This window comes from Heloderma suspectum, chromosome 8, assembly GCF_057233095.1.
Source record: "Heloderma suspectum isolate Gila_16-S chromosome 8, 16-S_ref, whole genome shotgun sequence".
NCBI lineage: Eukaryota > Metazoa > Chordata > Lepidosauria > Squamata > Helodermatidae > Heloderma > Heloderma suspectum.
In genome coordinates, this window is record NC_139465.1 from 47,193,377 (window position 1) to 47,208,788 (window position 15,412).

A 15,412-nucleotide genomic window follows, 5' to 3' on the forward strand; every position below is an offset into this window, starting at 1 on the left:
TCATTGCTAGTCCTCAGTGGCTGTTCATGGGAAGGATTCTGTGCCTCCCCATTGTTGTCTTCCCTGCCCACTGGTGATAAAAGCAAAAGGCAGGCAGAATCATTTTAATTTGATTAAAATGGCAGCAGCAGTGCACTGATGTAACTTTGTCTCTTGTCCTAGATCTTGAATGGTCTGGGTCTGGGTCCTTCAGGGCCCCCCATCCCTCCCACTGCCTTTTTCTCTGTGATCCCATACCCAGAGAAGCGGACGGTACCAGTCCCCGGGGAGGCCCTCAAGCACTTCACCTTCATTGCACCTGAAGATGTGAATCCAGAGGAGGAGAAAAAAGATGCTGAGGGCGGTGCGGAGGCTGCGGCAAATCTCCCTGCGGTCAAGGTAGAGGCCTCGCTCCCTTAGGGAGACATGGTCTCGGATAGGAAGGATGGGCCCGGCTGGGTGCAGTTTGAACAGATTTCTCTTCCACCTTTTAGGGATGTGAATGAATGAATGAATGAATGAATGAATGGATGAATGAATGAATTACATTTCTATACTGGCCAAGAGCCAAAGCTATCTGGGCAGTCACAAAGCAAAACTTAAAACCATAAATTGCAATAGCATAATACAACATAACATAAAAACATTAAAAAGTTTAACACAAAATAAAACTAGAATACAAAAACAAAGTAAAAGCTGGTAGCAGTACAAAGATCTTAAAACACACAAAGACTTTCTGAAAAAAACTGAAAGACTAGAAAGCTTGGGAAAATGCGAAGGTCTTTATCTGGCACCAAAAAGGCCACAACATGGGTGCCAGCCGAACCTCTCTGGGAAGGGCATTCCACAACCAGGGTGCCAGCACTGAAAAGGCCCTCTCAGATCCTGCCAGTAAAGTTGCATAACGAGGAGAGCAAATGAATTTCATCCTCAGGGGTGCTGGGTCTGTGGCTTACATTAGTCAGTGCCTCTGCGTGCACTGTACCTTCACGTCAGGAGTGGGAAACCTTTTTTTCTATGAAGGGCTCGAGCCACCTCCATGGGCAGAGCTAGAGGCCAAAGTAGGCGGAGCTAGTGATAAGATACAAGAAGAAGAACCCTTTCCTTCCTGAGACACAGCACCCAACTCTCTAGGAGCTCTGAATGTCCTGGCTGGAGAGGAAGGAAGACTGACCGTGCTTTTCTGCCAGACACAACCAGCATGAGCAGGCCTGGCTCATACAGGGGGGATGGAGTAGAGTTGGATGCTCTGCTCCACATCTGGATCCTTGTCCAGCCCATCTTGAACTGGGGAAAGGGGATTCAGAATAGAATCTTATATCCCATCTCAAGCCTTTGTCCTTCCCAAACACCCCCTATGGAATGCCTGGAGGTGGAAAATAGGTAGATTAGCTGCTTCGCCAACCCCTTTGCCAAGCAGGAGTGGTCAGATCAGACACCCACCACCAGCATGCTGTCCCCATGGAGGCAGATGGTCTCTGCAGCCCACTCACCTCCAGCCTCTCACTTCGCTCCTGAGGAGGAATGTCGGTCTCAGGGAAATCAGGCCCTTTTGGGGCTGGATGGATTTCCCTGGCGCCCCAGCTTGGCTTGCATTTGCGAGCCAAGTTGCGGGCTTTTCCCCGAACTCCAGGAACTTTTCTTGGGGTTTTTTGGTTCCATATATAGCAACTTGCGCAAATTGCAGCCACAATTTGCATAATTTACACAAATTGAGGCCATAATTTGCACATATTGCGGACACGATTTGTGAAATCCATGCAAATTGCAGCTGCAGTTTCCACAAATTATGAGCCAGATTTGCACAATTTATTTATTTATTTATTTATTTATTTATTTCTATACCGCCCAATAGCCGAAGCTCTCTGGGCGGTTCACAAAAACTAAAACCAAACAACACACAATAAAACAATTTAAAATATATAGAACATTAAAACCAGATGCAATTTGTACAAGTTGCTATGTATGGGCAGGGGGAGGAAAATCCATGAGCTGGCCCGACTTGATACAGTCGAGTCAGACCAGCTTGCAGGGAGGTGAGTCTAAGCCCGGGGAGGTGAGCTGCTGAAAGCTTGGCACACTCCACCCCCCGGACGGACTTCTCTGACATCACTACTCCTGAGACTCACTGGGCTCTGCCCTGGGACAGTGTTGCTGTCTACTAAAAAGCAGTGGTGTCAGGAAGCAGAGAAGCCACAGCAGCAGCAGCCAGAGGCGTAGCATTTCTGGCATGTCTCGTGAGTTTGCATCTATGGCTCTCAGCTGCTCCTGGTCTCTGTCGAGCAAAGGGCCAAGGCCAAAGCAGAGTCAGCCCACATTGGATTTGAGCGCTGAAGAGTGGTTGCTCTCTGCAAACACAGTGAGTCCCCTGGCAAGACCAGCAGGTGCCCATGAGCTACCCAGCAGGCTCTTGTGCAGTGCCACCTGTTGAAGAACGGCCCACAGGGGGACAAAAATGCTATAATGCCAGTGGCAGTTATACCTGCCTCTGCTAGGAGAGTGGGGAACCCTAGAAACACCCCCCTACATACACACCTCCAGACCAAATGTGGGCATGGAGTTTTCTAATTTCCATTAGACCCATGAACTCTTCCTTGTGATTTGAAGGGAAAAGTGTTCTTGAACTGCAATCTTGAATTATTATGAATCATCTGTATGCAGCAGATCGGATTAATTTGGCAGCAGCTTGGGAAACAGGCACTGCTTCTAATCTTACAGGCTACTGGGGAAGGATTTGGCAGAGAGCTGGAATGACAAATTAGCAAATTATATTGGGGTCAGGAAGAAGCACCAGTTAGAGCCAAAGTAGATGAGACATTAATTGCATGAATGCATTTAATATGCATAGGACTTTAATGAAGGGCATATAAATATGAATAAATATATACATGTTTTTGGAGCATAAATAGCAGCTGGGGGGGGGCACCAACTGGAGCCCTTGGGGGGAGGTGGAGTTTAACCCTCCCCTGCACCAGTCCCTATGAAAATCTCCCTCAAGCTGCTATTTGCATTGCAAAGGAAGCCTACATTCACACATCTGGAACCATGGTGAAACTCTCCCCTCCCTTGCAGTCCTGCTGCTCACCTTCCCAGCAGCTGCTGTTTACATTGCCAAAATCATGCACGTTGACTGCATTCACGAAATTATCATCACATCTAGTTTAGATATGGGAAGCGCTGGGTGCTGTTTATTCAATTCAGTCCTGGAATGAGAAGCTCAATGCCGATAACCTTATTGGATGTTGTGTTCTTTGTTGTTGTTGTTGTTGTTGTAAAAGGTGAATTTTACTTGTTTCTTCTTCGTTTTTGGAATGTATTTAGGAAATTTTATAATTAAAAAGGAAACCAAGCAACCCATTGCAGGAGGATTACTTGTTTAAAAGAGAGAGAAATAACTCCAAAATCTGGGTGGGAAAAAAGCCTGTTCCTTAGAGGCAGAGAGAATCTGTCTCTACCTTATCTCAGGATGTGAGAGTATAGCACCCTTCTCCAACCTGGCACCCTCCAGATGTGTTGGACTACAACTCCCATCATCCCCACCCATGTTGGAGAAGGCTGGTATATATCATGGGATGTTTCTTTCCATACGTTCAAGATCTAATAACAACACACACCCAAAGTTTGGTTTGATTTGCCTGCAGTACCTTCTTCCTGGGTTCAGCCAGTATCTGGGCCTCTCTGCTTTCCTTCTTCCTATGTTTCCACTGGAATTCAGGAGGAACAGACGACCCCAACTCGAGGCAGGCCCAGAAGAGAAAGGCTGGAGCTCATCCGCGATACTTCGAAGGATAAAAAAGGCACTGCCCGTGCCAGGAAGGGCCCTCCTCCGAGCCCAGGAACAACGACAGCCCTGTCGGAGCTAGATCAGGGTGGTTTAACAGGGGAACCATCCAGTGAGAAGCTCCTCAGGTGAAGGAGCACGAAATGGAGCCGGGGCTGGAGCGGAGAACCTGGCTCGGGGCATGTGGGAGACCTTGGCATGGCTGAGGCTGGCTCTTTGCAACATGCGGTGCACTGAGCTGGCCAAGGGTTATCTTAGGGGCATCTTGCCTGAGAAGCAGGAAGTGCATTCTGCTGTGGTGGGGCAGAGCTCTGCTACCATGACCCACGTATCCCAAAGTATCGTGCCTCACTCCATGATTTTGAAGCAGGCTCTTTGTGCTTCACACTCTGCAGGCTGAGTGGTTTCCGCTGGACTGTCCCTGCTAATGGAGAGGTCTCATTGCGCCTCCATTTCTCCTCCACCAGAACGGGGTTGTTTGATCAGGTCCTAAACTTTGAGATCCTGGGAACCCGGCGACAGTATCAAGTGTACTGCAGGGGCACTTGCACCTACCCAACCATCTGCCAAGATCCTGTGTAAGTGCCGGGACAAGGGCACCGCAAAACCACATGAACCTCCTAGGCCAGGACCCAGAGCCAGCCTGGGAGATGTGCTCACGTCACATTTTCCCCCTTGAAAACCCCAAGGGCTGTTCTCCATATTGATTGCCCAGACACAAGACAGAAGGTTCTGCTCCAAGCAGTTAACCTTGTCTCCTGCTAATGTAGCAGCCGACACGAACTGGTGGATGTGTCCGTGGCCGTTTTATGAATCCATCTGTGTCTTGCATCCCTCTGTGGATTCTGAAGATAGCAAGGAGGAACATTCCTGAAGGCTGATATCATTGGCTGATATGGAAATGAAACCTCTGTACAGACATAAAGAGAGAGAGAGTTATTTCTCCCAGATTACCTCTTGATACCATCAGTATGTTATCTTCCTTGCCCCTCATGTAATTATTGCATTCCAACTATCTAGATGTGGTATGGCCAGGCTGTTTGCTAAAATACCTCTGCAGGTAGGCAACAGAGGAAAAGTGGGTACTCACACTGAGCAGGTGAATGTTCCAACTCAAGCATAGATGGAGGTTACACCACCCAGAAGAAAAAGGTTATTTTCCACATGTTCAAAACTCCTGCTCTATCATCAGCAATGATAGTGCAAGATGTGTCCCATCTTGGGGTAAGCCAAAATATGGAAAATGGCTCCATTTGTCTGTATTGCAGTTCTGACTTATGTGAGCTTCTTCAGGTGTGGGTTTGAAGTTCCCCGTGGTTTCCAGTCTTGTTTTTTTGCTTAAACATTCATCCTATTTAGGATTTCGGGGTAGTGTAGTATTACAAATACAATACTTTTGCACTGTTAAGTTTGTCTGCTGCTCAGCTCCTGAGGCATCTCTGCTTCTCCACTCCAGGATTGTGTTCCCTCACCGTAAGAAGAGCATTAAACCTGATGAAATCATCTTCAAAAAGTACATAATGTGTTTGGGTTTGTTCCACTTTGGCCCCTTGCTGTGTGGGAAGTCAAGGGAAAAGTAAGTACCCGTGGTATTCAGCGTAATAGAGCCATAGAGCAGGCCATCCACCCAGAATGCCCCTCTCCTGGAGCACCAAGGGAGCCCCAGTTCAACCACTGAATGGACAGCCATACTGGGCTGGATTGAGGGTTAGCCATACTTAGAGTTGACCCACTGAAACCAATGGAATTTCAGTTAGATATGACCAACTTGAGTCCCATTGATTTCACTAGGTATACTCTGACTAGGTTCAATCCATTGAGCATTTTTCCCCAGTAGTGCCAACATCTGGTTCATTTCATTGGCCCATGATCTGCTTGCCACCGCGTTGCCCTCATTCTGTTTCGGCCTCTGTATGCCAATATTTTCCAGACCACTTTAAAAACTTTCTGAGCGGTATTGATTTAGGTGTGTACTAACTGCACAGTAGTGTGTAACTTGTACCTCGTAACTGCACAGTATTGTAACTCGTACTCGGTGGGAGTAGCTTCATAGCTGAAGAACTAGTTTTGCAACATTTTTGGGCGGGAGATGTGTAGTTGTACTCTATTTCCTCACCCTTGATGACAGGGATGCTTGGTCAGCCATTTGGAGTGGGGGGTAATTTTCAATCCACACTTACACAGGTGTGAATTTTTATTTCAGAATCTGCAGTCCTGCACAGCTGTGCAGGTGTGCATGCATTTACAGTACTTTTAAAAATAATGAAAGAAAACCTGAAATGGCCTGTAGGACCTCCCACTGCTCCCGCAGTTGCCGCGCTATACTGTGGCTTGTGGTATGTGCACTCTCGCAAACACAAATAATGCGGCCTTTCAAATGCCCACCAGTTCTCCTGGAATTGCAGCACCGTGCATTGGCTTGTGGCATTTGATCACGTTATAATCACAGGGGATACTGCACTGTATTCATTAGCAGTGACCACAGACACTCCCCCTCTGGGTGTGTAGCAGTGACTGCACCGTTTGATTACAATTTCTAGGTTTGCTTGGCAATTTGAGACCTACCCCATGCTCTGAAGGCTTGCCTTGACCATCTTGCCAGGATCCCAAGTATATAAAGGGAGGGAAGCCAGAGACACAAGGGCCCTGCTCTGACTTGACTTCTCACAGCATATCCATAGCCCCCTTTTGGGCTTCCCAGCCTGGTTGTAAAATAAGTGTTACTCCAAGTTGGAGGACTCCACCTCCCTCAGATGTAAATTGCTTAGTCCTTGTAGCACCTTTACCTGTTACAGGTCAGCACAAGTCTGGCCTGGGAAAACATGGGCTCTTCTCTTATGGTAGTTAGGGCCTTGTGGCAGTGTAGCAAGTATTCTCTGTCTCCTTTTCCTAGCCAGCTTTCTCCTGGCCATTCATGACCCCTGCTTACAGGTACAAGGCTGCGCGACACCCCAATCACTTTGAGAAGATAACCATCCTGAACATATCCCCTTTGGAGGCTGAAGTGCATTTTTTCTTCAAGCACGATTCCAAGGCAATCACTTACCTCTTGGACCCACCCAGCCTAACACTCAAGCCCAATGAACAGCAGGTAATAGCAGAAGGTGGACGCTGCCTTTGACAGGCATTTCACTGGAAAGGGTTTCCACTTGAATGCGTGCCTTGACTTCCCAGGTGCTGACTCTCTGGGCATATCCAACGGCCAGCGGGATATTTGAGGACAGCATCGTCTGTTGCATTAAAGAGAACCCAGAGCCTGTGATCTTCAGGATCTGCTGCCAAGGGGTTCGCCCAGAACTGGAGCTGGACCGCCGACAGCTGCATTTTGAAAAGCTGCTATTGCACAGGTTTGGACTCAGTGGATCTGGCTGCTTCGGCCCATCCCTGTTTGCTTTCCGTGCTGCAGAGCCCAGCGTTCCTTGTGTTTTGTCTTTGTGTCATCATGGTGTGGTTGGGCATGTAACATTTGGTGGGAATAAAGATGTGAAGGCCTGGGAAAAAAACCCATATACCCCCTTTTTTTTCTGTTTTGTTTCCAGCAATATTTTTTTTCCAAAAAATTGAAAATTTTGGATTATGAAATAATTTCTTTTAAAATGAGGAAAAAATGTTTAAGACAAGGTGTTCACATATTGCTACCTGGCCTTTACTCCCCCAAAATGATTTATAAAAACCAAGTAATAGGAAGGCTTTTTACAGTAAAATTTCTGGACATTTTGAAGCCATGAAGGTGGGGTGGAATGGTATTTTTTAATCCTTTCTGTAAGATTCCCAGTATAGATACTTCTTGTATTCCTTATTAAAATTATTAATCTAATGTATTTTTTACTGATAGACATTTAGGAATGTTCCAAGTCATGTGCAGTTTCCCAAAGTGTGACTAGAGTCACCATGTCATAATATGTGAAGAACGTGTCCATTCTTGCCACATTTTGTTGTTGTTGTTCTATAGAGTTCTGGGTTCCTGGGCTTGTTCTGGTTAGATGCTTTAGCAGTCAGTGGTCTGGTTCATACATAACATTAACTCATGGTATGGATTGTTTAATTCTTGTTTGTTGTGATGTGTGAATTCAGCCACACTAACAAACCATGGTTTGTTAAACCACAAACAAACTAGAAAGAGAACCCAGGGTTGGTTTGTCAGGTTGTGAACTCTGGGTTGTTTAAATCATGGGTGATTGTTCCATGTGGTTGTTTTGCCAGCCGACGGAGGTGGTGGGCAAGAGCAGTGAAAACACCCGCCACTCTACATGCTCCACAAAGGCGAGGAGGGAAAGGCGAAGGAGGAAGGAAACAATCCAGGGATTGAGAAAACAAGCCACAATTCGTTCAATTGTCTGCTAGGCAAACCCTAGGTAGGGCAACAAACCATGTGTTAAATAAACCATGGGTTAGTGTTATGTGTGAACTGGGACAATGAATGTAGTTCTGAAAGTGGAAGAAACACTTTCAGAAGAAAGTATGTGGAAGAAGCACTAATTATCCTGGCACTGCCACCACATGTGACAGAACAACGTGTGGATTATCCCACCTAGGTTTAATTTCTTTCTTTAAAAAAACAATGCACCAATTTGAGGCTTGGTTCTATGGAACTTACTGCCACAGTTTGTAATAGAGTTGACAATTAGACCCCACAATTGGGGTCTATAAAACCTTTTAAATCAGCTATAAAACCTTTAACTGTTGCCTCCAAAATAAAACCTCTCTACCTAAAAGAAGCTCAGTAGTCTGGTTTCTATGGTGTAGGCTGGGATTGACACCACCACTAGAGACAACCTTTCAAAATGAACAAAAAATAAGATGTTTATTAAGGGGAATTATCTACAAAAAGGAATAAAGTGTCACTCTTCAAATAATAGGATGAGGTTGCTTAAAGGTTCTCAGATTAAATATGGTTGCTTACCATTCTTAAAAAGTGAGACTTACCTATATAAGTTCTCAATAGTTTTTCCTTCAGATTTACCTAAACTGCACCCCAACCAATTCCTCACAAACAGGAATAGATGCTGTACATAAATCCTCTCCTCTGCCTCCCGCTCTTCCTGCTTCTTCTAGGATGATTCAGATGTTTCTGGGACTACTTGCTGATGGTACCTTTGGTCAGACAGACATAAAATATGAACTTAAAATATAATGTATGACTTCATTTGTATATAAAATGATCATGTTTGATATATTAAATTGAAAAGTATTGTTTATCCATACAATAAGTACAAATTTACTAACTTCAGTTTACTTTTAAATTTTTTTTATTCTAATGATAATTTTATGAGCAAAGCAGGTTATATATATGTAGTACATTTTATATGTAAAAAGTGCTAAACAAAATAATTATTGCATATTTTTCAATTTCCCCCCAAATTTCCATTATTCTGGCAGGGCAGAGGAACCTGGGAAAGAAAAAACAGTTTTTTCCCCACGGCTTCAACATTCCTAGAAATTTTTCATCTGTAGGTGTGAATGTGTTTTGGTGATGAAAGCAAAATTCAAAGTGAATCTAGAAGTTCCTCTATCAGCAAATCTCTGAGGAATTTCAGGGGAAGCCAAAAGAACTCCAGTAAAACTAGCCAGATTTTTTATCACGCCCCTTGTATGCCTTCTGCCAGGGAGAATAGGCTGATCTGTGGCAGGGGTAGTCCTAAAAGCATATAGTCAGAAATGTATACTGAGCCCAAGACTTACTTGATGACATTATGAAATGTGTGTGTCAGAGTGATTGTGGAACACCCCTCCTTTGGCTAACAGTCATCCTGTTTTCAACACCAAAACACCCATATTTTCAGGGAGCTACTTTAGGTTTTTGTAGGGGAAGTCCTTTTCCCATGACACAGAACTGCTGCTTACACAGAGATTCCTCTTTGCACTGACTGGATATGCTACTGCTCTTCCCACTGTCCCTCTGGCCTGCTTAGCATCTACTGCCAGCTAAGACTATTGCTAATCATGGCCTGAACAAGCAAACATCACCCTCCTTTTATTGGCCTGTTATTACACCTCCAAGAGAAATTTCTGCAGTGAACCTCCGTCTTTGACCTCAGAGTTTTCCAGAGGACCTCTCATGTTCTGCCTTGCATTGCATTGGATTGGAGGGCATGTCAGTTGTGAGCATGGAAAAGGGCATGTTGCAAACCCAATTGCTTCAGTTGAGGGGCTACTTGCAGACGAATCCTGTGGGCCCTGAGCTCAGCTTTGTCTAAGGACTTCCGGTGGATGTAATTATCTGAGAGTGTCTTTGCATGGACTAGTCTCTTGCCCTCATCCTATGATGAGGCCACATTCCCAGTTTGGTGAACTAGCTGGTAGCCTGCCCAGCATGAAAAGGAGAACGAAGGTTCCACACGCAGGGAGCCTGAGAGTGGAGTCCCCAGCAAATGCTGTTTCTTTCTTTGTCTTCTCTTCTCTCTGCAGAAAGGAAACCAAGTCACTCTTCCTAAAGAACTTCACTCCACTGCCTGTAGCATGGCGAGTCAGTGGTCTGGAGAACATCGGTGATGACTTCAGTTTGTCAGAAGACGTGGGCGTCATTGGGCCCTTCTCCGAGTACTGCCTGATGGTGAACTTTAAGGCCACAAAGGCGCTCAACATCAAGAAGGCCATCCGTCTGGAGGTTGGTCCTACATGCTGCCGCTTCTCATGGAGAAACCAGCCTTGGGCTGCAGACAGATTCTTTACTCCCAAGGCTTGATTGTGACCCTGGTCCCCAAGGCTGTAAAAATCCCCCTTGTGTCACTCTGGGTATTCATTGGTGCCCAGGAATTGGACTAAAAATGGAGTGAAGTCTGAAGTTACTCCCTGCCTGTGCAGAGCATCTCCTCACAATTGTGACCAGGGATTGAGGTGTGCTCTGGTTCTCCACTCTCAGGTGGATGCAACAGATTCCACAGTTAAGTGGGAACTAGACTTACTGCTTACCACAGAGTTTCCAGTGTCATCCTATGTTCTTCCCAAACTCTTTGTCTGCCACTTCTCATATGTGTGAGTAGTGGGGAATGCAGAAGCTCAAGTGAATTTGCAAAGTGGGGGCTCTCAAATTTTCTCCACTGTGAAATCTGTGGGTGGGAACAGTGAGGGTTCCATAGGATCTTGGGACACAGGATCTTGGGACACTGGCCTAAGGCAGAATCCTAGGAACAGAGGAGATAATCATCTCTGTCATTATGGTCCACTGAGCTACAGCAGCAGTCCAGGGTCTCACGCAGAGAGGATTCTTACCTACAACATGCGCCATGAGCCTTTTCATTGGAGATGCATGTGGGGATTCAACCTGGAGACTTCTGCATGCAAAGTAGCTGATTCCAGGCTTTTGAGGGCCCTTGGGGATGACACCCTCCATGGGACCCCTCCTTCAGTGAGTCAGCCTTCTCACTGCCATTGTCACCAGCTGCTCTCCCTTGTCCTCCTCTTTATCATCATTGTTTGACAGAGAGCCAGCGAGCAAGTAGGCCATGCATGTGCTGCTCCTCCTCCTCACCACCACCGTTGTCTGGACCAAAGCGGAACAAGCAGGTTGCCATGGTGAAGGGGAGGAGCAGCTCCAAGGAACTCTTGTCAGTGGGCCCCTGCTGGGGTGTGAGCATCTCAAGAAGTGCCTGACCATGCCTGGTTGGAAGGGGAGTCAGGAAGGTGGAAGGGGGAGTCAAGAGGGTCAAATCCCTTCAGAATGCTTGGAGGTTATTAAACCCACCATGACTGAAGCTCAGCTAAAATGTACACCTCAGCTTAGGAAAGGGAGCACCGAGTCCAAGAGGTCACTGGCATGGTTAACGAGCAGCGTCAAGGGAGCTATCAGAGGCAAGAGGGCTCCCTTCAGAACATGGAAGCCTTGCCCAAGTGAGGAAAACAAAAGGCAGTGCAAGCTTGCACAAAGGCAATGCAAGCAGACAATAAGAGTTGCAAAAAAGCATTTTGAAGAGCATATCGCTAGCAACATCAAGGACAACAATAAAGAATTCTTTAAATATTTCAGAAGCAGAAAACCAGCTAGGGAGGCAGTTGGACCACTGGATGACAATGGAGTTAAAGGAGGACTAACAGAGGACAAGGAGATTTCAGAGAAGCTGGATGAATTCTTTTCACGGGTCTTCACTCTAGAAGATATAGGACAGATACCCGTGGCTGAACTGATGTTTTCAGGAAGGGAGACTGAGAAACTGAGGCAAACAAATAGTGGTGACAAAATATGAGGTTCTCAACTATATTGACAAATTGAAAGTAAATAGGGCACAATCCTATGGGGATAGGCAGCCACCTCTGAACTTGGAGGCAACCACCTATCCAACGCAGGGCAGGAGAAGCACGGAAAGGATTGTTCCCCCTGCGCTTCTCCTGCCCTGCATTTGTGGCTAGACAGCCCATTTCAGCTGTCTAGCTGTGGGAAAGTGGAGCAGGGGAGGAGGCTGCCGGATGACACACAGGATGCATCATACTGGCATTTCCGCCTTCCCCGCCCCAGAACGCCCCCCAGAACACCCCGTTTTGGCCGCTTCACGCTCCTCTTCCAAGCGCAGTGTGTGGGGCTGTTCCGTGCTGCCTGCAAGGCAGTGCGGAAGGGGAGGGAGGGTCAGTTCCCGGAAAACCACATATCCTATGGCCATCTAGCTGCTGACTAGTGGCCATAGATTGTTCCCTCCATTAGCAGGCCCAGATGGTATTCATCCTAGAGTTCTTAAAGAACTCAAATATGAAATTGCTGAACTTCTAACCAAAATATGCAATGTGTCCCTAAGATCAGCCTCTGTACCAGAGGACTGGAAGATGGCCAATGTAACACCAATTTTTAAAAAGAGATCCGGAGGGATCTGGGAAATTACAGGCTGGTTAGCTTAAGATCTGTTCTAGGTAAATTGGTTGAAGGCATTATTAAAGATAAAATTAGTAAGCATATAGAAGGACAAGCCCTGCTGAAAAAGAATCAACATGGCTTCCGCAAATATGCATGTGTCCAAGGAAGGTCCATGCCTTTCTTTTAAAACATTTATAGACAGCTCTACAGCTTTAAAAAAAATCCCTGAGCAATTGAAGTAAAATAAAAATTCAACCACAAAAATGTATAATATTTAAAATCAAATTGTATCAATAAAACTGTGGCTGGTCTTTTACTCAGGAAAGGCTCGCTTAAATAAGAATGTCTTTAGCAAGTGCTAAAATCAGAGCAACCTCTGAAGGTGCTATTTGCATGGAAAGGGAACCCCCTGTTGGCTGATCTCATCTGCATTAAGAACCAAACCAGACCCTTGCATGTTAAATGGAAAGAGGCATTTAGCATCATGTACAGTTTGACCCTGAAGATCAGCCCCAATTAGTGAATGCATGAGAAGGAGGGTTTGGGGGTAGGGGGTCCAGGGAGAGAAGAGGGGAGCAGGCATGAAGAAGAATCCTGCGGACAGGACAGCTGGTAGAGTCACCGGACAGAGCTCAAGAGGTTTCACCCAGCAAATCCCCCTGACTGAGAGGGAACTCCAAGTGATGGTGACTTGCTGTCATTTCAGGTTTCCGATGCAGAAAACATTCTGGGGATTGTTCAGATTGAAAACATACAAGTCATTGCGGAGGCCTACGATGTTGCCCTGGACATCAGCTTCCCTAAAGGTGGGTTAGAGGCTTCCAAGCCCAGTGCATTCTCAGCTGATGGCATCCTGGGAAGGATGCTGAGGGTGGAGACACAACAGAAAAGATCGGAAGGCCACTGTGTCTGTCCCCAAGACAGGATTGTCCCTACACATTAACTCACTGAATGCATATGATGTTCTTTCAACACGGCCATCCTGCTGTCTCTGCTTGTGGCCCTCTCCTTTCAGAGAAGCAGACCCTGATAAGTGGCAGCAGTAGAGAGAATTCACATCTGGAGTATGGGTGTATGGGGGCACTTTTGCACTTTTTCTCTCAAATTCGTCCTTGCTTTGGGTTTGGAGCAGGTGGCATATTCTAGAGCAGCCTTCCTGAACCTGGTGCCCTCCAGGTCTTTTGGATTACAACTCCCAGCATTCCTGACCATTGGCCATGCTATGTGGGGCTGATGGGAGTTGAGGTCCAAAACCTCTGGAGGGCACTACGTTAGGGAAGCCTGCTCTGTTGCCTTGGCCATAACTTTCCCTCATTTTTCCTTCCACCGTTCTCTTTCCTTACCTGCTTTGTCCAAACAAATGTGCCTCCTTTTGCCTTTAAGACAGGGCTATCGGTTGTGTAAAAGGGAAGGAAAAGAACAGCAACAAGCAGAGTCAGTTTTCACTTCAGGCCACGTCCTGGATAATGAAGCTTTGGGGAAACAACACAAAGAGCTTCTAGGAAGGAACTACCCCCAAGGGTCCCCACCCGCGGCCCTCATGGATGAGCCATGGTGGCTCCCTTAGCAGCCTGCAAATACTGCCACTCCCCCCGCTTGCCACAGCTTCTGCGGTTGCTTGTGCAAGCTGGCTGGCCCGGCCTCCTGCCCATGCCTTACACTTCTGGGGGCGCAGGTGGGGTAAGCACCCCAGAAATGGAACCCAGAGCACGAACCTGGAGCACGAACGAGCCATCTTGAAGGAGGCCTCCCCCCCCGCCCCCGTCGGCGCAGGCCAGGCTGGAGCATACATCCTAGACCTACTTACAGCTCGCTGCCACCACCCACTCAGTTCTGGGCACACGAGGGTTCCCTGATCTGCAATTTCTGAGAGCAGAGAGCCAATGGCTAGGAAGCTCTCCTAGTTGTGCCCAGGAAAGCTCGTTCCATTGTTCTCTCCCCCTCCCTGTCTCAAGCCCGCAGCCTGCACACGAGGGATCTGGGACCTCGCTGGGACAGATCTTTGGCCGATAAGAGTCAGTTCCTGTTTCCAAATTAGAAAGTTTATTAAAGTTTAAGATGAGGAGGTGAGAGAAGTAAGGAAGTAGCATTAAAGTAGGAAGAAAACCAATTCATGCTCCAGATAGCCCTAGCCTAGGCAAGCGTACAGAGAAACAGCAGCTTACTTGGACGGCGCAAGGATCCCTTCCAGATGTTCAATGATAGACAAACGTATAGGCAAACAGCTTTATCTTTATCTCCATACTCGAGGGACACTTGATGGGGATAAACGATAAGGTGAGCAGTAACTATCCTCGATGGGGGATTTCGGATGCTATACTGGAGGCGTGTTGTTGTCACATAGGCAGGAAGCCCATCTCAAAAGTGTGATCCGCACCTGTGGACAGCTCAAGCTGGTAGAACAAAAAGGTGCAAATCAGAGATAGTTCCTTTTAGTTTCTTGGCAGACAAACCCACAGGTGGTGGTGAGGGAAAGAGGAAGGAAGGGCGCACTTCATCCTGTGCATTTGGAGTGGCGATTGATACATGGTGTGAGGGAATTCTTGGAATGGAGATCCTAGTGTTTGGGGCCAGGTAGAGGGATTCTTAAAGGGAAAGGCATCTTATGATCAGCCTGTCCTCCCAACATCTTTCGCTGTTTGTGGCCACTGCAGGTACAAATGGTGGTTTGGAGTTTGGGGCTGTGAGAGTCATGGATGAAGTGAAGCAGTCGCTGTCCATGAAGAACAAAGGCAAATACGAGATTGCTTATAGGTGAGTTCAATTCGCTCTGAAGATGTGCTTGGTTTTGTCCTTCACTGCCTGCTTTCTTATTATGAACTAAAGCTGCTGTGCAAAAGCCACTGCGGTCAAGGACCATCAGACGTTCT

At 46.7% G+C, this 15,412-nt stretch overlaps 1 protein-coding gene across 1 annotated transcript in view; it reads left to right on the plus strand.

Moving 5' to 3' along the window:
• The window catches only part of HYDIN (HYDIN axonemal central pair apparatus protein), a 337,764-nt gene that overhangs the window by 248,962 nt on the left and 73,390 nt on the right, over positions 1–15,412 (plus strand). Inside the window, exons 47-55 of the mRNA XM_084812324.1 lie at positions 163–378; positions 3,695–3,888; positions 4,156–4,338; positions 5,217–5,336; positions 6,692–6,851; positions 6,935–7,107; positions 10,169–10,367; positions 13,249–13,348; positions 15,197–15,296. Of these exons, the coding sequence (XP_084668450.1) occupies positions 163–378; positions 3,695–3,888; positions 4,156–4,338; positions 5,217–5,336; positions 6,692–6,851; positions 6,935–7,107; positions 10,169–10,367; positions 13,249–13,348; positions 15,197–15,296 (1,445 nt within the window). The remainder of the gene's footprint in view (positions 1–162; positions 379–3,694; positions 3,889–4,155; positions 4,339–5,216; positions 5,337–6,691; positions 6,852–6,934; positions 7,108–10,168; positions 10,368–13,248; positions 13,349–15,196; positions 15,297–15,412) is intronic.